General features: G+C 34.9%; 1 protein-coding gene across 1 annotated transcript; it reads right to left on the reverse strand.

The window, feature by feature from the left end:
• Positions 1–1,192: 1,192 nt before the first annotated feature.
• On the reverse strand, positions 1,193–22,175 carry LOC147072635 (myotubularin-related protein 10-B). Its single transcript, XM_085945779.1, has 13 exons — positions 21,769–22,175; positions 20,722–20,776; positions 14,696–14,823; positions 12,328–12,510; positions 11,594–11,823; positions 11,095–11,236; positions 10,405–10,641; positions 9,606–9,735; positions 8,361–8,496; positions 4,145–4,373; positions 3,863–3,980; positions 3,523–3,746; positions 1,193–2,007 (listed from the first exon to the last, which is right to left on the reverse strand). The coding sequence occupies exons 1-13, from the start codon at positions 21,832–21,834 to the stop codon at positions 1,768–1,770; spliced, it is 2,118 nt and encodes a 705-aa protein (XP_085801905.1). The 5' UTR covers positions 21,835–22,175; the 3' UTR covers positions 1,193–1,767.
• Between the last annotated feature and the right edge of the window lie 1,029 nt (positions 22,176–23,204).

Below are 23,204 nucleotides of genomic sequence, written 5' to 3' on the forward strand. Positions count from 1 at the left end.
TCGATTAGTGACGTGTTTAAAATATTGTTTTTATTATGTTTTTTTCTTTCACCTCAACATTCTTCTTCATTCAAACAGACTTACAAGGTTTTAATAGTAAAGTGATGATATATTATTCTTTGCGTGAAAGATATATTAAAGGTATTAAGTCAGTTTCAAGGAACAGAAATTTCAAGAAAATGAATAATTTTATACTTATATAGCAAAATATGGGTGTTTGAATTAAGATTGTGATGTAGTTTTTTTTTTGATTTACCTACTGCTAAGGTATTAGTATCAATTCCTCTTACACAATCTTCTATAATTTAAACTGACTACAAATTCTAAATATTACAAAAACTTACATTAGTATAGAGATGCCAAAAATTGTAATAGGAAAAGAATGACTTTGTTATGAGACAAAATGTGACATGCATAAATTGTACTTCTTAATTATTAATATTTAAAGGTACAAAAAACTTCAATTAACGATATAAGGTATTCATATTTGCAAATAATACAAAATATATAAAGATAAATGCAAATATATAATCGCTTGAAGAGAAAATGCAATCAACTTTTACAGTAAAACCTCGTTAATAAGAACATGGATAATTCGAAATTCGCCGTAAATCGAAATTTTTCACAAAAAAAAAGTTCCTTGAACAATATTTTCATATAAAACAATACCTTTAATTCGAATTTCGTAATACGAAATGATTTCAGAGTCCTTGCATATAAAAATATTTAATAAATCGTAATAAAGTACACTATTTCATGAGCCAGTTATTGAAAATTGTGACAGATAAAACATTATAAATTGCTTATTTTATGAAGGTAATAAAAATAATCCTGACATCTTAAATGTTAAAATCATAAACACATCAAGTGGCACAACTGCACTCCACTCAAAGGAAAAACAATAACTCACATGTTTTAGGGCTGTAGGTATTTAATTGTGGGTTGTTTATTGGATTTTCATATAGTTTTATTAGAAAACCAATGCCAAACAATAATTGTGTTAACAAATTAATGAAAATATTTTTTTTTTTAATTTTTGTATTCCCCCCCACCCCCCCCCCCATACATTTCATATTTCGTAATTCGAATTTTTTTCGATTTTCTGTCCCGTAGAATTAGAATTCGTATTAACGAGGTTTTACTGTATATATAAAAAATGTTCCTACACACTATTGCACGATAAATTTCTATAATAATATTATTACAATTAAATATACAATAGGTAATTAAGAATTAGTTAAAAGAGAATATTATTATTTGAATGTTTGCCATAGTGGATTGGTTTTTTCTTCTAATTAATATCATTATAATATTCTAAAAGATTGTTATATTATTTATTTCTTGGGTAATTTTTTTTCTCATTCAAACGAATGGAAAAATTAAAATATACATGGATAATAAAAAAAATAGAATATACGTCTTATCCTTTCCGCCTCATAGCAGTTATATTTAAAAGAAAAGTAAGTTGTATCAGGTATCCCTTACTTCCTTTTAATGATCAGTGTCTTCAAACATTATCAAGAATGGAATCTTAATTCATTTTAAAGCCAGTCAACACCCTTCAAAACAGTGTTACAAACTGACTAAATAACTATTGAAAAGAACACTTGTTGTACTGGCCTCCAGAATTTAAAAAAAATGTCTCCGTTGGAGTATCGCTTTCCGGAGACGTATATTTAAGTGGATCACATATAATTGTAATTATGTTTGCATTAAAAGTTTTCAGTAATTTCCTGACATGGTAAATATTTGAATAGGTGGTGACTTTTAATCGGGGGCGTTGAGAATGGACTGCGAATCCAAGCGAAGATCTTCGGCGGTGAGGGGGGAAACCTGTCCCTTGGGAAGAGGAGCTCCGCCCACGAAGGGGAAGAATGCCGACACGGAGAGCGGATGCTCAGGAGTAGGGGGCTCGTCTTCTGAGGAATCGTTGCGAGAACGCGAGCCGTTTGTGATGTTGTGACGGCTGTGGCTGGTGTGGATCGCATTGTGCTGAAGAGTAGTTATCTGAAAGAAAACCAGATATCAATTATATAATACTTAAAATTGGACCTGTTCCCACATGAGAATGCCTGCAGATTTCAGCATTGGCAAAGCCGATTCGAAAACATTCTCAAAATCTTTAAGAGTGGATCCCGTGTGAATTACACCTCTGGAATATCTTAGCCAGCTTGCACATCAGAACTCAGGAGCATCAGGAGCTTCGCAGATTGGTCGAATGCGACTGAAAAACATCTATGTTGCAAAGCGACAGATCAAGTAGTGACTCCACGAACATGTTAGACGCGATAAAGCCGACCGCGCGCCTGCGCATAGCACTCGATTCGGCCATTTTTGCCATTCATATCTAGACGTCACTGTTCGCCGGTGGCCGTTCTGCTGCGATAAATGATGCACTGTGCATTGATATATTGCTAATTGACGGATGAATCCAATATTTTCACCTTCCACTTAAATGTCTGCGATACCAATACATAATAATCGCTGTTTCAGCGTCTGATGACATATTTGCTTAATGGCGTCTGGCCAGAGTACTTATTATTTTGATGTTTCGAGAAGCGAGTGTCGCAAATAGATGTGCGCGTTCGTCACACGCAACAATTTTTCACTCGTCTCGAAACTCGGTCGCGGCGAACGAGGCGAGTTTTGATCTGAGAGCCGACATAAAATTAAAGGCAATTCCAAGAAAACTTGAAAATAAGGTAACGCTATCGACACATGTAGTAATAAATAATAATTAAATAACAACCGCACTAGCCTGAATCGTCAAAGCTCATACCTTTTAGACCCTTTCGCCATAAAAAGTGGGCAAGGAGTCTCATGAGAAAGTTGCTTCTATGTTAATCGCTACCGTAATTCAACATAAAATTATTACAATATTATATTACATATATGTAATGTACGCATAGAAACTGTGTTCCCTAATGCTGGGAAAAATATGCAACCTAATGAATTCAGAAGAATTAAAGATTTTGTAGTTTCACTATAATTTCTTATATTATTAATTTTGAAGGCTACTGCCTTAAGAGCGTACATAAATGAAACGGCAAATAATTTTCAACACTATGTGGAACGAAATTTTGCGGCGCGTTGCCATTCGGAGAGATATAGTCGACCTGTTCGCACGCCAATTTCTTTTCTGATTTGAGTCGGATGAAAATGTTCTTAAATCATGTAAAGATGACTAAAAAACGTTCCGCATGTACTTAAAAATACTATTATTATTTCGAATATAATAATGAACATAAAATAAAAAGGACGCATGTTGAACTTTTATGACAAATTATATTTTGTTCGGCTTGCGTGATTTACACCCGCGACCCGCAATCCGCGCATCGCCTAGTCACGATCTTTTTAGACCATGCCTCAGCTGAGGTATAGCCTTAATCCTTTCCACGCGGACAGAACACCTGTTGTACATTAATTAATTGGCCATTCAATATAATTAGCATGCTATTTAAATGCGGTAATTAAAAAGTAATTAAATGCTCCGCGGTCAGCAAGTTAAATAATGTTATTTACCTCTCTAACAAGCCTCATGTTGTGCAGAAGCGATTGAACTTCACCAGAAGCGGGCAGGTTGAGTGGAGGCAGCCAGCGGAGGTAACACTGCGACCACAGCTCTAGGCAACTCACCCCCACCTCGGGGATGAGGCGAGAGGGTGACGGCTCCAGAAGTAGTTCGGGTTTGGGATTCTTCTGCGGACTCGCCAGGCCAGGCAGCCGAATCGCCGATGGGGGTATCACTACACACAGGCGTAAACAACTTGTCAATATCTTCAAACAATAATGTAAAGTTTTTATCATATCTTTCTATCTATAAAACAAAAAAAAAAGGAGTAGAGGTTAGGTCCAGGCTCACCAGATTTGGGTGGATGAAGGGGTGTATGCGATGGGGCGTACAGAGGATTGTAGAAGTATTGAATTTCCTTTTCGGTCAGCTGATCTTCCCAATCCCAAACAGACCGTAAAACATGACACTGAAAATAATAATAAGACAATATTAAATTAAAGTTCACCTCCAAACTAAACTAAAGCTGTCAACTTAAATTACTTCCATTTATTTTATTCAATTCAAACTTGGTATTCCAGCTGAAGCTATATTGTCTCCAGTAAACTAATATTTAATAGATGAATATGTGACCTTGGTTTCAGCGACTTCTCTGTCTCGAGGGTTGTTGAAAAGGAAAGTGTCAAACAGTTGATTGTGGGCGGCGTCCCAGACGGTGGTAAGGTACACTCCCGTGAACTGGAAGGCGGAGGAAAACTGCTGAGTGAGCTGCCAGCAGCAGTCCAGGAACAGCAGTAACACCGGCGACATCTCTCGGCTGCCGTCCGATATCTCTGACTCCTCTAACGCCATGTGACCTAACCTGAATCCATACATGCAAATATTGAATATCAGTATCTTTCTACTGGAATACCTGTACTGTCCTATCACTGCATGACAACGTTTCCTAAATGGGTTCTGCAGAAAGTTAAACTAAGAGAAAAAGATTAATATTTTTTAAGTACCTACACATTAATATCACAGGTGAACTTATGTTTAGTGGACAAAACAAATTTTGGATCAAATTGCTTTTACTGCACAGCTTGTATACTAAACTTTACTTTGTAATTATAATCCAAAGCACATACATTACAAGAATTGTATTGTATGACCCCTACCTAAACACTTAAGTTGTGATTATATTGAGATGCATGTCGCGTACTATCACGCTGTCACGGCGACAAATTTAGTCTATGGTTTCGTCATTTTGAACGAACACGATCCCTGTAAATTCAATGATGGAGTAACCTAGTAACGAGTCCCTGTAAATTCAATAATATTTTGAACAGAACCCAACCCGCAGACCATAGATAATAGACAACATTCTTATAAAAAATACATTGTGCCAACCGCTAAAAATAAAAAATTTTGACATGATTCGAAAATGTGTAGGCATGTAGAAAATCATAAAAAACATTCATTAAGTCATGCAGGTGTCGATGCAGTGCAATACAACGTAAGGTGACCTCATTGTTGTTCTGGTGATTTCGGCAGATTTTGCTAACTGACAATGTTTGTTTATAGGTTCAAAATATGCTACGGGATGGGAGCATCAGTCTGATAACATTTTAAACACCATGAAAAACGACATTACACACTTTTTACCCATAGCGGCAGCTTACTGTGACGTCACGTGATAGTACGTGACATGCAGTATAATATATTTCGCGCTTAACCTTTTCGTCGCGCCAATGGTCGCCCCAATGTATATCATTTGTCGGCGGCGTGATTTTTACAAATCATAAATCATATCATAACTCGTTAAAAACTGTCATTAAAAATCCGAGAAGCAGTAAAACCGATAAATATACATTCCTAATAATTTTACGACATCTAAAAATAAACAAATACGACTTAAATGAGGCGATAGAGCTTGAACAAACACGTCCCATAGTAAAAAAACCATGCATAGGTACATACCAGGCGGCCACTGTCGTACTTCAAGTGGCATGAACACTTGCGCCGATGACAAGTTTATTAGGGCACGATACGTGGGAACCCCACTTCAAACACAGAACACATTAATATTTTACAGAGCACATAAAAAATATTACGAAATCACTTTATTTATTATTGAGGGGTTATTTCAAAACACTTAACGACAAGAATTTAAAATTTAATAGTTTCATGGTAATCGTAAAAACAGGGCTGAGGGCACAAAGCTACATCACATTCTCGACACATAATATTTGTCATTTTTCTTTTTGTATTTTTAATGGTAGATTGGGAACATACCCGACACCGCCTAAATGCTTTGACTTTTTTCTCAGTTGGGGGAACTTGACGTGGCAAATGTTTTAAAAGTTCGGTTTTTAACATTCTTTTTGGATTATTACTGGAAGAAGGTATATTTAATGATGTTGAAGGTTTTGAGGCACTACCATATTTTTCTATTAATTGACGAATTACTTTAATCTGAAAATCGGCCAAAGAAGTTTTTTTACCGGTTATGACTGTGTAAATAATACTAGCATTTAATAAAAATAAATCAATGATGTGGAAACCAACTTTTTTGTACCACTTAATTGTTTTTCGCATGCACGACAGACTACTCAACATCATGTCAACTTTATCGACAGAGCCCATGTTTTTGTTGTAATCAACAACGCACTTCGGTTTTATAATGGGTAGTCCTGTGGCTCTATTGGTTTTATGTGTGGGCACCATTGAGTCGTCGTGCATGGTAGTTATCATGTGTACCTCCCTTTTGTCATGCCATTTCAACACAAGCAAAGGGTGTCGGTTTAAAGATTTTATTTCACCCTTTTTTAATTTTTGAATTTTCGGCATTTGCTTCCGATTGCTGCGAACTGTCCCGCACGCATTTGTTTTTTGTTTAAACAAATGTTCAAATAATTCTGGGCTGCTGTACCAATTGTCGCAAAAAAGTTTATGGCCTTTGCCAAAATAGTCCCTCATCAATGTGGTCACAAAAGCCCCAGACACACCCAACTTTTCACTATCGGTAATTTCCGTTCCGTCGCCACAATAAATTATAAAATCTAAAATATATCCAGTTTCAACATCACAAATCACAAATAACTTAATCCCAAACCTATGTCTTTTTGAAGGTATAAACTGCTTAAATATAAGTCGTCCTTTAAATACTATAATACTTTCATCTATACAGAGGTTTTCATTCGGCAACATCGAGTCTTTGAACAAATTTCTGCAGTGGTCGAGAAGTGTTCTAATTTTGTAAAGTCTATCACCGGCAGGGGTTTCACTGTCAGAGTAATGAAGCATTTGCAAAATTAGCTCATAACGATCTCTGACCATCGTTTGGCTAAAAATTTTTGCATTTAACAAAGGGTCGGTACTCCAGTGTTCCTCTATTGTAAGACGGCGGTTTCTCGTCATCAACAGGGTAACAGCGTAAAATATGTACAATTCGCTTATGGAAGTATCATACCAGTTATGAATTCGGGCGTTAGGTGTGTGGACTTGTGTGTTGGTCAGATGATCGTGATAGCCGTTGGTAAAGTTCACTATTTTACCCATTATATCTTCATTTAAAAAGTGTGTGAAAAACTCCATTTCACTTGAATTCTCATTCAAGCCTACACTTGGATTAACATCAGTGTTAAAACTGTCAAAGTCATACACAATTGGCACAAATGGTCCCGCGGTCCACGGTTGACGTGGAGCCTCTGGTGCTTCATGTCCAGAGGTGGAAGTGGAAGCCTCTCCCACATTATGGTCAACATCAGAAGGGTCGTCAATATTGTGTGGTTCTGCCAGCCCTGTTTCTCCTTCATCATCAGTTTCCATTTCATAATCGGAATCCAAGTATTCAATGGATTCTTGGGCTTCCTCATCGGATACACTATCACGCGCAGACATTTTGATCGCAATGTACAAAAATTAACTTTAAATATTTCACTACACAATGTACCTACACGAACTTATTGTCACTATTACAAATGTATATAAAAATATATATGAAGAATCTGTGAACTCGAAATTATATTATTGAAATTTAAAATACTACTTAATCACATTTTACACTAATTTCAATGGGTAAAATGCATGAAATCTCCAATATTATGATTAAAATAATTACACTTAATCACAGAATCGCGTATTCAAAGTAATTTTATAAAAGCCGAAACTGAATGGTATCGATAACCGTACGAAACCAGACACACACTGTTGAAATAGTATCACCGCACTATTCCAAACAAAGCCAAGTCGGAAATGATATCACGCGCTGCGCATATTACGCAACCAACTAGCGGAGATATTTGAATCGACAAAACTGATTATTTGTATTTTGAAGGAAGTCGATATGGGTCGAGTCTTTGCTATATTACGAACTATTTCATAATGTTTGGATGACAAAAATCAACAGATGTCAGTAGAATAATAATGAAGCAAGTTCGTAAAACAAATTTCGTCTCTGTTGCTTACCAAATAACGAAAATACAGCAGTAGAAACTTACTGTCACCTCTAGGCGACGCTCGCGGCTCACGTATACGGCGATCACCGGCATCTCTACATGACACGCGCGAGGAATAGGTTAAGAAACAACGCACAAAAACCTATGATTGGTTACGTTCAGTATCTGGATTCATATTTAGCATGGTGAGAAACCCTCTCGATCCTCAGTGTTAATAAATGTAGTAATTGCAACTCGAAGATAAACTTATTTGATACTTTTATCAATCTGTGCATTTCAATTATCTGATGTAAAAAGTTATGACCACCAACACAAACTTTAAATTCTCCATGTATTTTGACAGTTGGTACAAAGAAGGCATTTCAAGGATAAAATATTAATGCTTCAAATTGTTCGGTTGGTTTCCATACCTGTCACAAAAAGGATGACCCAATGCAATCCATTCTTTTTGTATTAAAGACTGAAATCCTTTAATAGTTCTAAAATGGGAGTCCAATAGTAATTGGGTGAGAGATGATACCACTGCACAATAGTCCATACCGTCACCTGTGGAAGAGAGTAAACAGAAAAAAAAATTATATTGAATTAGGTAACCTGTTCTATGCCTTTAACAAATTACTAGCCACTGTCGATTGATTTGCATAATCTAAGAAATTAAACACACAGTGACATCTGTTTGAATAATTATGAAATACTAAGCGTCAAATTATCGATATTACAGCGATTTTAGTAAGAGCTTCGCTCTACATTCAACGTGTCATTAAAAATCTGCGGCTTCTCAGATCCTGCCATAGTAATATTATGAGGCATAGAAAAGGTTAATAACTACTTATAACCAATGTTCCCTGTAAGGTGTGCGGTTATGCACGCGCAAACTTACCAAAATGTGTCCGCACAATTCTTCGACTCATTTCTTGGAAAGCGAAGGTCGAGTGCGACTAACGGGAGCACGCAAGTGAAATTTTACGTCGAGTAGGATCACTATATCCACTAGATCTCTACATTTCTTAGTCTTTGACATGTTTTAACTTGCAAGAAACATTGTCAGTACAGTCCCATAGTAGTCCTTATTGTGAAAACATCACAGTACTTACAATATTTTTTAAACGGTAAAAGTGTTCGTGCCAAAAAGTGTGGGGGTGTTTGTGGTGGCGTGTAAATTTACCGCACCGGGTGATGGCCAGTCACTGACAGGTGACACCAACCCTAGTTACGCCACTGCTCAGATGCGTTGATGATCCGCACACACAATAGAAAAATTAGAGGGAATGTTGCTTATAACAGTCTTGTACAATTAAATCAAAAACTCTAAGCTCATGTAAAAAAAGTAAAACTGTACAAAATAAACAATCACTGTAGTTTTTATGTTTTCCTTCAAAGATATTCAGTTTCATCTTATCTTTTTATATACGGCCCAACATTTAGATCCATATATAAATACGGGCATTATACAGCTTCTCTTTACTTTCCTTTGAGACGAATCTGATCCAAAGTGTATTTGTGAATTGCAGTGGGATAACTATCAATTCAACCAGATTATAAAGACAGGGATCGCGATCTAATTTTACAAGACGTCCACTACTTACAGTCCAAATTATTTTTTCATGAATAGTATATTTTCTAAGCACACAGTCGGTTAATAGAATGAGGCTAACCTTCTTGGAGAACGACAGTGACATTATCAGCGAGATGGTGAGCAGCCAGTGCGGCGTTGGCCAGACACTCGGAGACGTATCGAAGCCAGCGAGAGCTCTCCAGAGACGAGTAAAATTGATTGTCTTGCTCCTGAAACAAAAATCAAACCAAAATAAACCATACATTTCAACTATATACCTTTGTCACCTTGTTTCTTTAAAACTAAATGGTTTGCAGATCCAGAATCGCGAATTGCAGAATTTCAACTGATTTATTGATAAAAACCCAGGATTGCAAATACTGAACATCCCAGAACTTTCATCTAAATTTTAGAGGGGTAGTCAACCGATGAGTCATCATCCCAAGATATAGAAAAATCACAGCATATCAAAAACCACCAAAGAAAGACACATCAATACACTGGTATCCTAATCTTCTTATAAGGTGCTGAAACCTGGATTTTCTGAAAATCCGACAGGAAGAGAAATAATGTGTTTGGGATGTGGTATTGCTGGAGGATTCTCTGCATTTCACGTACGGCCATACGCTCAAATGCCTCTATCCTTAGCACCAAGTACTTACATGTAAAAATGCATTCTTCAATTCTTCAGTCACATTGCTAGAAGAGATCAAACAAGTCGGAAAAGGACAGTGATAGCTGGTGGCATCAAAGAAATGAAGTCGCAGGATCATGCGCCCTACAGGGGGAAGGGGACTGTATTAACAGTAGGTGAAGCAACCAGATCTTATGGGCAAAGCCTGTAAATTCATTGATCACCATCCTCAGTGATGAAACGAGTAGATAAGATATTATATTACCCAAAAGTTCCTCAGGCCTCTCGGCGCACATAGATTGCTGAGTCGCTCGCTGGCCATCCTGAGGGGTTGTGTGGTGAGGGAGATGACCTTGAGGGGTGTCTTGTTTGGATGAGCTCTCCGCACGGCTTCCAACAGAGTGGACTCAGGCGCGTGCGCTGCGGCTGATGATGAGGATGATTGAATCGTGGAAAGTTCCCCAGAGCGAGCTAATGCCGCACCACCTGGAGTACTCCATACCTATGAAGTGTAACATAAGGCCTTATAATTGATAAATTACATAAACGTTTTTTCAGTGTGCTTGATCCAGGACTATTACCCAAAAGTTTTAACAACCTTTCCTCGTAAAAATTCTGTTAATATATCCTCCACTCTGTGGATGTCCATATGCTTCGCTTAGGAGCATAACTGGTAGTTTACTTTTTTATTTACATATTTTCATACTATATCTGTTCTACCCTGTCAAGCTTGTTTTCACTTAAGGTTGTCAACCACGAAAATCCAACACAAGAATATTCCCAGATCTTTCTTTAAGATAGATTCTTTTCATCAAATGGCATGTATCAAATAATCTGATGTAGTAAATCCAAACTAATCATGGTTTTTTATCAATGCAAGTGATCGCTTTACGACGTTCACAGAATTACAGATGAAGCTCAACCAAAAACCTCAGCTGATAACAAAATGACTTACCCAAACAGGTACTCTGCCTTTACGGAAATGCCTGGCAGCGTCTTGCAAAGAGCAATCCAGAACGCTTCCTGGTACTACCAGAGACTCTCCGGCGCCACTGCAGAAACCATCTGCCGTGCCGTTGGAACGGGACAGCCGCCAACTGAAAATAAATCTTTGTCTTACTTTGCTCTTAACCCCTTCACCCTAAGTGGAACTGGTCTTATCACCTCAATTCTTACACTCTGATTGCATGTAATATTATAGGTGATCCGCAGATAGATAATTGACCCAACTTCAACTTAATCTGAACTTAGAAAAGGCGACAAAAATATATTGCTTTTTCACTGTTGTTTGTTAATGTATTTGGTTTTTGAGCTGTCACCGTGCGTTCTTTCTTTCTCTTCTTCGATGTTTCAAGCTCGTTGCAGAGGCCATTCTCAAGAGATAATGTAATAAAGTGTTGAGTTAGGTTTATAATGTGATTGTATGTCTATAGATTTAAAAGTTGCAAGTTTACTTTTGGCAGTTGGTCCTTTCCATTTCACGGCGCCAATCGTTGGGCGTGAGGAACATATTGACGTCGGCACTGCCCGCCATCCGCACGTCCTTAGCCGCGTGGTGCTTCTGGTCATAGATGAAGAGGAGGTCATGGCGGCGGGGGAAGGCGTGGTGCAGGAGGGCGGCGGCCACCGTACGGCCCTGACCCGCCGGGGAGAACTTGAACCCGAACGACAGTACTCGCATGTTCTGCACAAAGCAAAGAAACACCCTAGAAATATGACACTATGGGTATTTTTAATGTTGTATCTAGCAAGACATTACAAAGTGAAAATAGTATCAAAAAAATCAAAAAAAGATACTGCAAATTGCTTTTGAAACATCATCTTTGATTATCGTTTGAAATTTACATCCACACTGAGAGAACATGTGGAGATCGTCACAAATTTCATTCAAGCTAATACATTTGTTATTGAACATACATAATTTGAAAACACTTCTGAGAAATATATAACCACTAGAAAAAATCTTTTTGAAAATCATTCGAATCTGCTCCCCCTGGGATTTGCGTGCATGTGCCTGACCACTAAGCTATATGTGTCCTATCTATTTGCGACAAAGTTAACTAGTGTTTTATACAATACTCTCTGAAATGCTTATAAGTGCAAGTATGTTATAAGTAAAATTTGGAGAGATCCTGCAACCGGTTAGAGGCATGAACAACTTTTCAAATGCTTTATAGTCAGTCCCCACCTTGCACATGATCTGTAATCCTTGCACCCGTCGAGGCAACTGCTGCATGGGCCTCAGAGGCCGTCTCCGACTGCCCAGCTCCTCGCTGCCACCGCCAGTCACCTCCGCAACGGACGCCACCATACTCAGCGTCACATCGTAAGGCCCCAACACCAGACTTTCCTGCCGTGAACCTCCTAGCGCCTGCAAATTGCAATTACACAGTAAGTCTCTGTGGAATGATTAAACTTCACAATTGACTCGTATTTAGACAATTGCTGAGTGGACGGATTTATAAGTTTCCTAAGTAAACTAACTTACTATGATATCAAAGAGTATTAATCATCTCTATGATAGTATAATATAATAATAATCGTGCAGAAACCACTTAACCACTTTGTGTCACACAATAAATAGTATTAAGTTTGATAATACAGATTGGAGTCTATTTTAAATAAATCCAATTTACAGCCAATTGAATGATTCAATTTTTCTATTTATTCATTACTGAATAATGCAGTCTTTATTATAGTAGCAAACAAAGAAATGATAAAATATAAGTATTCTTGGAATTAAGCCAGCTCGCAGATCTAAACTCATCTCGTCTGCGGCACAGTCAAAAATCAAACCTTGTTAGAATGTCGTAGAATGTTGCATATTTGACCGCACACATAGAAACCTAGCGATGGCGACGTGCGTAACTTCTTGAAATGTCAAAGTAGTCAAACGCCAAAAATCATCAGAGTATCAGAAACAGCGATTATTAACGACTGTAGAAAGGAAAAAGGGCGTAACCCTCATTTTTTCAAAATAGGTTTTATTGGATAATAACATTATACACATTGTGTCCAAGGGATTTAAGCTGCAAACGCCGATTTATTATCTAAATATAGCTGGCAATTTAAAAAAAAAGAAAGAAGCGAAGTCGAAAAAACAACTTACAACATATTTGTTGGACTTTCTTTAATTAACTCAAAAACTAATATCTGGTGAGGAATATAAAAACCAAATAATTAATTATTATGCGCTTTAAGGTAATGTTTATTTTGTATTTTAACTTTCACTGAAAACCATAACAAAAATGTTTTTGTGCCTCCTGTAAAATTTGATTTGCTAAAGTCGTTATGTATTGGTACTGCAGAAATTGAAATAGTAGCCGAAAATATTGGTTTCATCCATCAATTAGGCACATCTCCTAGTACAGTCATATATACACAAATAGTTATAATTTTCTTGAACGTTGTAAAATAGTGTTGCATTCATCTGCCATCTGAGGTTGACGTCATGTTGCAAACGAGACAAGTTTAGATGTGCGAGCCGGCTAATATATAATATGAACAACGTTGTTTGTGTCTGCAGTCTTTTTGCAAGTTTTGCAGTCTGAATACCGCCATGTCCTTAAGTGCACGCGAGCAGTGAAATTTGAATATCTTTACACCGTCCGCCCCTTAATTCGGCTGTCTTCATGAATGATTCATTCGTAATCATTTTCAATAAAGTTCTTATCTACAATTCATCATCATTAGTCTGGATAGAGGCTTCTCCAAGCTGATTCCATTTCTCTTGGTCCAGACTATTTCATCTGTGTAAAGCCAGCTTTTTTTATTATTAGTAGATTATTCCTAACATTGTAACTAGAGGTGAATTGGAAATACTGTTACCAGTTTGTGTACTCAAGTTTCGGATGAAACTACCCATACTAAGTATTTGTGGCCCAATAAACTTATTCCAAAAAACTTGTGACGATATCATCGAGAGTCGCTGTTCCGTTCACTCGCCAGTTGGTAGACTTTCAACACTATTGACATTAAATGCGCACGAACGAAATAGCACTACGAATATAGGTATATTTTAATTTATTAGTCTATCGCGTTCGAATGTATGAATAATATTAGGTCATAAATTTTGTGTCGCAGCACAGTGGTGAGATGACGCACAGGCTTAGGCTTGTTATATACCGCTCAAAACATGTTTAAAATTAAAAAAAATCACTGTTATTCATTTTTGTTAACAATAATATTGTAACCTAACAGAAAAACAACTCATAAATTTAAAATTTTATAATAAATGGGACTTTTGGACAAGCGGAGCTCAGCGTATTTTTAGCGATTATATTGAAGCCGACACATAGTCTGAGTTCCCTGAGCCGATACGTATTTTAAAATACTAATAATATGGAGTTGGTTTTAGTTTCAGTTGAGTATGAAACTTTTGTCGCATACACACGCCAAACAATCTATATAGTATTCCAAATCCTAGTAAGTATTTTGAAACAAGTTTATATACTAAGTATTTTTTATACTGGTAGTAAGTATACTTAGTCTTCAAAATCGCCCAGTTTTCCCATCTCTAATTGTAACCCTTTGGTGGTGGCCCTTAAATCACTTACGAGCTCATCAGAAGTGACGAATGACAGCTTGTAGTTGGTGACGAACAGAGATCCAAATCTTCCTTGTTGGTTTTCACTGACGGGCGAGAACAAAAGGACATTGTGAGCCACTCCGATCACCAACTCACCTGGAACAAATCAAACAATTATTACACATTCAAATATTTAATAAAGGTCTGCCAAAAAACAGCGGAAAATAACATGACAATCATAACATCAAAATTAAATAAATTACGGTAATGGTCCCAATAACAGAGAGCAGCAATTATATAGCTAGACAGTTTACAGAGTTATTCAGTATTTAGGAACAGTAATTAGTATCAGAGCAATTTGTTTTTTAAATGAGGCAAGTGAACAAGATCAGAAGTTCTCCAGTTTGCTAATAGTTGAATATTAAAGTTTTTCATTCGGGAAAATATCTTAACAAGTTTGTGTTGAAATTTTGAGTGAAGAGAAGAGCCAGTCATTTTCAAATAATACTATTTCACGATGCCCTGTGTATAAAAAAAAAATTCACAACACTCTAAAAATAGATATATCAAATACCAGTCTGGCAAATACAAATATTGTTTTTCAATGAGTGTTTGGAGTCATAGTATAGACCTAATAGGATACGCAAGACATGGCTAACATCCATTTCTCGTAAAAACAAAAATATGTTAACACAATCATTGCTGACCTTTTAATTACCTTTTAATTGCCACATTTAAATAACATGTTAATTATATCTAATGGCCAACTACTCCAAACGCGCCAGTCGCGGTTTTAGCACTAAATGAGTTAATACACATCTCCACTATGTGGAGGCCTATATTATAATCTTTGGATCAGACATGGTTAGAAAAAAAAATATAACCACTTTAAGTTTATGTTTTGTATTATTCCATACGAGTCATTTTTTGCAACCCGGGTTTCACCCTTCGGCATCCTCAGGCACCATGCACTCACCGATGGTGTGCACAAAATGACTCAAATGGAATAGTAGAAAACTTAAATTCAATTTCCATAAGTACCCTCTGTTGATAGTATGAATTTACTTATATTTATTCCAATAATTAAGAATCAATCGACTAAGAAAAACAGGGAAAATGTTTTAATTTGAAAATAAAATACGACAAAAAGAAAAGCTAACGTTAAGCCAATCATATACGATTGAAACACAAAAATGTTGTTTATCACAATTATTAATATTGAATGGTGTACATCGGTATTTGGAAATAGATCTCTCATATTATAAATGACTATGTTAAAAATACTTATCAGTATCAACAAGATTGATAAAACTATTCATTGAGTTAATAATATTTCCGGAAGTAAGTAGTTAATCTTGTGACAAGAATATATAAGAACAGCTGACGTAGGAGTGGTTACATTATCTCTTTCCAGACAGCTGATAATAACCAATTATGTCCACACACATTAATAATATTTTTTGATAGAAACTTCCAAGAAAATCTAGTTGACATAGGTATACATAAATGACCTCCATTTCGTGTTTTGAGTCAGCTTTCTTGAATGCCATTTAACCATACGGAGCAGAAGTTAGCAACTGGCGGCCCTTCGGCCCAATCGTGATTTTTTGCAGCATATAAATAGTTGGGTTCCATGAATAAAAAGAACATGAAGAAACAGAACGGTGACAAAACAGAACTGCGATAAACAGAACTATGACAATTCAGAACTATGAAAATTCGGAACAGAGTAAAATATAACATTTAGTATTGAAATAGGCTTACCTATCTCTATATTATGTTGTATAGATTTTTAATAACACAGGTATTCAATACGCCGTAAAAAAATCAAATTATATAATTTCTGCATTTCTAATAGAAAGTCTTAATTAAACGGGACTCAACTTGGTGTTGCCGGCAAGCTAGGTAGGTATATCTCGTCTTAATCATTCTAATATGTTCAAAATGCTTGCGTGACTACAACGAAATAATGAGTTTAATAATTAATTCTGTGAAGATAAAAAATGGAAATTTAACGGCCCACATGCTCGTCGTAGGTCAAAATTGAGTTTTTATTGTATTTTCAAATCATGATCCTGGACACTCCTTAAACGTTGTAGATAATCTATTTATATAATTTTGAAGCCTTATTATCCTTTATAGTTATTTTAAACATTTGATGACTGCATAAAGTATTTTTGTTACATAAAATAGTATTCTTTTAAACCTCTCGCTCTAATGTTTTAGAATATAGTCATATTTCGGTACATAACTGTGCAGTGGTGTTAAGATTTTTTACATTTATTAATTTTTAAACGCATTTATAAAACCATTAGTATAATTTATTATGAGATAATTTTTGTAAAATATTCACGATAAAAAATTATATTGATAATCTCTGTGATCCCAAATTTGACAAGAATTAGGCATTTTATTATTCAAAAAATCGGCAAGATTAACACATTTGAAGATGATTCTAAAGATACTTATTATAAGCTATGTCTTTGACCATTCAAGTGTGATAAACATCTTATGAATGATGATTGCTTTATAATAATTATTGACCTAAGAATAAGGTAGTGTTTTTTTTTAAATACGCCATTTCTTTTGTCATTCCCCAGTGGTTAAGCTACAACATACGGCCGTAGCCATAAATTGACAAACTATAATTAAAATAGGGAGTAAAATGATATTGACGCGCGTGTTTGAACATGTACCGTTTAAAAAAAAATTAAAAAAAATTCGGTTAGGTACATGTTCAAACACGCGCGTTAACATAATTTACTCTACTACTAATCTACTTACTCTACTACTACTAATCTACTTTAATTATAGTTTGTCAATTTATGGCTACGGCCGTATATTGTAGCTTAACCACTAGGGAATGACAAAAGAAATGGCGTATTTCAAAAAAACACTACCTTATTCTTAGGTCAATAATTATTATAAAAAAATCATTATTCATAAGATGTTTATCACACTTGAATGGACAAAGACATAGCTTATAATAAGTATCTTTAGAATCATCTTCAAATGTGTTAATCTTGCCGATTTTTTGAATAATAAAATGCCTAATTCTTGTCAAATTTGGGATCACAGAGATTATCAATATAATTTTTTATCGTGAATATTTTACAAAAATTATCTTGTAATAAATTATACTAATGGTTTTAAAAATGCGTTTAAAAATTAATAAATGTAAAAAATCTTAACACCACTGCACAGTTATGTACCAAAATATGACTATATTCTAAAACATTAGAGCGAGAGGTTTAAAAGAATACTATTTTATGTAACAAAAATACTTTATGCAGTCATCAAATGTTTAAAATAACTATAAAGGATAATAAGGCTTCAAAATTATATAAATAGATTATCTACAACGTTTAAGGAGTGTCCAGGATCATGGTTTGAAAATACAATAAAAACTCAATTTTGACCTTCGACGAGCATGTCCCCCCTTAACTATTCGAATATGTAATCTGTTCTGAATTTCCATAGTTCTGAATTGTCACAGGTCTGTTTATCGCTGTTCTATTTTGTCACCGTTCTGTTTTGTCATGTTCTGTTATATCTTGTTCTGTTTTGTCCAGTTACCAAATAGTTGACCACATTAACATAACACGCGACCTGTATAATGAAATATTTTAATAATAAATTTTACATCAATAAAACTATCGAATCATGAAATAGTGCTACCATCTGAGGCATCAAATGTTTTCTTTAATATTCCGACGCGGTCTAAAAAATAAGACAGCACGGACGACACAAACGGTCTCGGTATGGGATATGTATCCAGAAAAGTGATTTAAGCGGCGAGAACCTACACATAGTAGGTGGGGTAAATACAGAAGTCAGTGGCACTTGCTGGATTTTATTGACCCTGCCGCCCTTCTTACCGCCTTAAAAATCAAAAATTAAATTTTATACTTATATATTTTTTCAAAATGGCCCCCTTTAATAAAGAAAACTCCAGAATCAACAATTCAACTACACTGAAAAAGCTCTGGAATCATAATCAATTACAATATAAATTGTTGTTCAAAAAACCCTATCTAGCATGGTAAGTAGTCTAATCTCTTTGCTCCAACCAAATTGTTTGGGATTGATATATTCCACTTGCGTGAGACGATATTGTTTTATAAATTCGCTTGATATATTTAACACATATTTAACTCACTCTATGTACATCCTTGTACTTATATATCTTTTGAATAAACTTTTATCACACTATTTAATTAAATTTAATTAACATATTCTTATAATGACTCATATGGCAATACTGGTATGGTAAGTTCCCCAGTTTTAACATAACATACTTACATACATACTTATCAAATATTTTGTAAATTATAGTAAAAGATTTAATGGGTTAATGATAGCTACTTATATTACTCCTCTTAACACTGACGTCGCCCACATTCAATTCTGTATAAGTGAATTTTGACTGTCGTAAAACTATTGCAGCACAAAATAATTTCCCAAATATATTCTGTACGACAGAATCTGGTAAAAAGTTACCAAAAGCAATAACATACCGCAATCTTTGATGGTCAATAATAATGTGTTGATTTGCTCAAAATTATTTTTTTTATTTCCATTGGCAGTTTTTAAATGTAGCCACCAGTAGTTCTTGGTGTTGCCACCGGAAATATTTTCATTCTTCATTAAATGAAATAATGTTAAAAGGCTATTATTTGTATCTAGTAGGTATGTATTGTACTAAAATCATATTTATTGACAAATTTAATTAATTTTTAATATATCATTGTTGCAAAAAATGTTGCAGATAACAGTTAATCTTTCTGTTTCAAATTATTCAATTGTACCAACAAATAAAAAAAGACAGGAAGGAACATACTGATTTATTGCAGTATAAAAACGGGCAACCAAATTCGCCATCTTTTTTTTTTCTTCGCGTAAACAAATATCACGTAGTCTGTATGTATGCGGTAAACTTCGTATGTGTTTGTAATTTTGTGTATTTTATTTTTGTGTATCACACACGATATCAGGTAAACAAATATCATGTGGTCTGTACGTGTGCGGTAAACTTTGGATGTGTTTGTAATTTTATGTATTTTACAACGTTTTTCTTAGCTCGTATTCTTATTTGTCCGGTGGTTCTTTGTTCAGTACAAATCTAGCAATCGATTTTTAACTAACTTCCTGACTAGCTAGACATTTGAAACTTTTAGAATATATCACAACACGATGCCAATGCATTTTTTTAATACTTTTAGCCATCTTTAAGTAGAATTGAATTAATTTTCAGTTAATTCAGTTTTGTATGAAAAGTTATTTCGACACCATTATTGGTTGCTAGGGGTCCGGGGTCCTAGCAACTAAATTATTAATATATACGTGCGTTACTATGGAAATCAATATGACATGTCAAGTACAAATTTTTTTGATTGTTTAAGCTAGTCAAGTTAAGTTTATAATATGGTTCAACAGAAAATTTAAAAACGTTGTAAGTAGGTACATAAAAAGTTTTTTTTATCTTGTAATTATTATGTTTGTGTATCATGCAATGTCGGCCAGATTTGCCGGCTTTTCTGATTGCTGTGATTTGTACATTATGCTCATTCCTTCTTTTTTTTATTCATAGAATTGTACTATAGATATACCGTCATAAATCATCCGATGTTCGAATTTAGAATTGAGCTCATCACAATATAAAAAATATTGAATGATATGTCAAATGTTAGCATGTGGCGCCCCCACTCAGCGGACAAATTATACTGGTGGATCTATATAAACATACCAAACTACTAGTTTTGAATTGTTTCACTATAATATATTCTTTTCTGTTAATAACCACTTGCATAATATTATAATAATCTAGTTTAGAGCGAAACTATTTTAATTTACTAGGTACTTTAGTTAAAGCTGTCAAATAATCGCGAAACGATTAGTAATACGCCGCCGATACAAAGAATATAATCAATCATTATGATGTTTGAAATAATCAGTTTTGGTGTAAGTATTAAGTTTTTGGACGAACCTTTTTATCGTAACTTTCGTACTGGGACGAAAGCGGATTATATTAAAATTATTATAACATTTATTTACCTCCGAGTAACTTTGGTTTCAATTCTTCCAGGGGCGTATCTTTGTCATTGTTGATCTGTAAATTAAAAAATAAGTAATTTAGATTTATACCCCGTTTACACGTGCATGGATTTACTGTTGGCACTAAGTATTATCGTGGCCATAAAAAGAAAATGTATGGGTAAACATGTATTATCCTGCAGTTGCAAGCTTGCATGCATGAATCAAAAAAGTTTCAAAGCTTCTGAATTTCAAGCGACAATAGGGATTTTTTCGATCTGCGCCTACGCAGTAGAACGATGGTGGGAAACCTTTAGTGGTGCAGTGTGTAAGGCGCTGGTCTTCCATCCCGGAGTTCTGGGTTCGATTCCCGGTGAGGTCTTAATATATTTACATAATCTAATATGTAAATTCCTCAAGCTTGGGAGTTTTACCACTATTATTGGGCTCACAGCCTGTTGTGGTGTTTAATAAAGAAATAAAAAAACAAATAATAATAAAAGAAACGTGTCGGCAAAAAAATGACCTACCTATACCCATTTTGAGGTTAACCGATTTTCACTACCTGTCAAATGGTACTATAAAATGACAACATCGCGTCAACGAATGAGATTAGAGAGACAGTCAGCACTTTTACATGTAAACAGTTATTGTCACAATAGTTTAAGATACGCACTATTGCTGCCAGTAAATTAATGCACATGTACAGGCGTTATTACAACTAAGTCTGGAATGTTGTCTTCTTTCATGGACGGATCTGACAGGAGATAGCTCCCGGCCCGTTACATACCTAGGTACCTCAAAATACCCTTAATAACATCAAGATAACACCAGCATACATATTTAACTATCGATTATAAACACAACTGATAATTGATACAAAATAAATGTATTAAAATCTATTGCTGAAAACTGTCAAATTTGCACAATGTTTACACCTACCTACAATCAAATCAAGGTTGTAAAAAATCTGTTATACATTGATACAGGATCTTTTCAATAGTTCGTAATGGCAAATAAACACCTTTTAATGAATTATTATAATAATTATACTGTGTTTAAGCTTACCTTTAGTGATGAGTCTTCAAGACCCAAATAGCTTTTGAAGTTGTGTACTAATTTCCGTTCATTCATGTTTACGACAGTTAAATCACGATAAAATAATAAACTTACTATTTACATCCCTTTATAACAGTCATAACTAGATATTAAATAAGTGTTTATCAACATTAGACCCATCAGCGAAGTAAAATAAACGAAAATCTAAACATTTAGCTGACTGAGGAAGTTGACAAATATATTTCAACGTTGAAGACACACCCGATTCTGACAGCTGAAATTGAGAATGTGTTGTTGATATTTGAATATGAATTAGCCGGCATTATATTTAAATGAATCTGAAACGCTGTTAATATTATATATTCTGTATTATACGAGGAACTTGGACAGGAAATTAAAAAATGACATTTCACCGATTTAGGTTAGACGATGTTCATGGTGTATTTTAGTTCAGTACTGGCAACATAAAGACAAAACACATTTTATATCAAGGGCTACTTGAACATTATAAAAATATAAAAATCAAATAAAAATATTTTTTGTAGTATTAATAATTATTCAGCGAGTTGATAGAGCACTCCTCTGTTTACTATTAATTCTTTCATACTTTTATCTATATAATTTATTTTAATTTTGGCAAATTGTCGTAATTATTTGGCAGGTTATAGTAATAAATTGTACAAAATTTAATTTTTCATAACATTCTCATGCGATGCAGTAGGTAGGTACTTACAAAGCAACTTTGTGTAAAATAATTAATAAAAATCTTATTCGCGTTTAAGTCCCAGGTTTGAATCCCGAGTCTGGCAAATTCAGGTATTTTTCCAATGTGTGTTTGGACGCTGAGGTTGTACCTACCTAATAGATTGAGAAGTGACACCATCCACTCTATGAAGACACATAGAATCAAACATGGTGAAGTAATAATAATTGTATTGATCGTTAGAAATTTTTATTCTAGATCTTTTTTATAAGTAGGTACAGTAAAAACGAAACAATAATGCGGTCGGTCGATAGTGTGCGTGAGTATGGGGAGCCGTGATAAATGCCTGGCAGTCGATGACCGCGTATTCGTACGTATACGTACATAATTATGCAAGCGACGAACCGCATTATTGTTTCGTTTTTACTGTACATAAACAATTGCCATTTAACGCGATGTCGGCAATAGCGTATTGGTAGCGTACGCGATCTTTACGTCTAAAACTCGCACCCGTATGCTGCTTTTTATTCTTTTTTTTTTTTTTAATTATTTTATAAAATAGGAGTGAACACGTTAACATTTTTAGATATAGGTACTTACTTAAATTTTGTCAATAAACGTATTCTACGTTTAAAAAAATACGTCTTTACATCCCACCCAAGTGTGAAAATATTTTGGTGATTGGTACAATGGTACATTATTATAATAGATAGCATCTGTAGGTACCTACTGACATATCTAG

This window comes from Rhyacophila brunnea, unplaced genomic scaffold (genome assembly GCF_057557595.1).
Source record: "Rhyacophila brunnea isolate RB1 unplaced genomic scaffold, BYU_Rbru_1.0 scaffold_19, whole genome shotgun sequence".
NCBI classification, from domain to species: Eukaryota; Metazoa; Arthropoda; class Insecta; order Trichoptera; family Rhyacophilidae; genus Rhyacophila; species Rhyacophila brunnea.

Bases quoted from the DNA above. Each gene is read 5' to 3' on its own strand.
- LOC147072635 (XM_085945779.1), bottom strand. From the start codon at position 21,834: ATGAATGAACGGAAATTAGTACACAACTTCAAAAGCTATTTGGGTCTT. The intron at 4,374-8,360 runs GTATGGAAACCA...GTATGGATTCAG, and splicing joins GGTCATCCTTTTTGTGACAG to GTTAGGTCACATGGCGTTAG. The intron at 2,008-3,522 runs GTAAATAACATT...GTTTTCTTTCAG, and splicing joins ACATGAGGCTTGTTAGAGAG to ATAACTACTCTTCAGCACAA.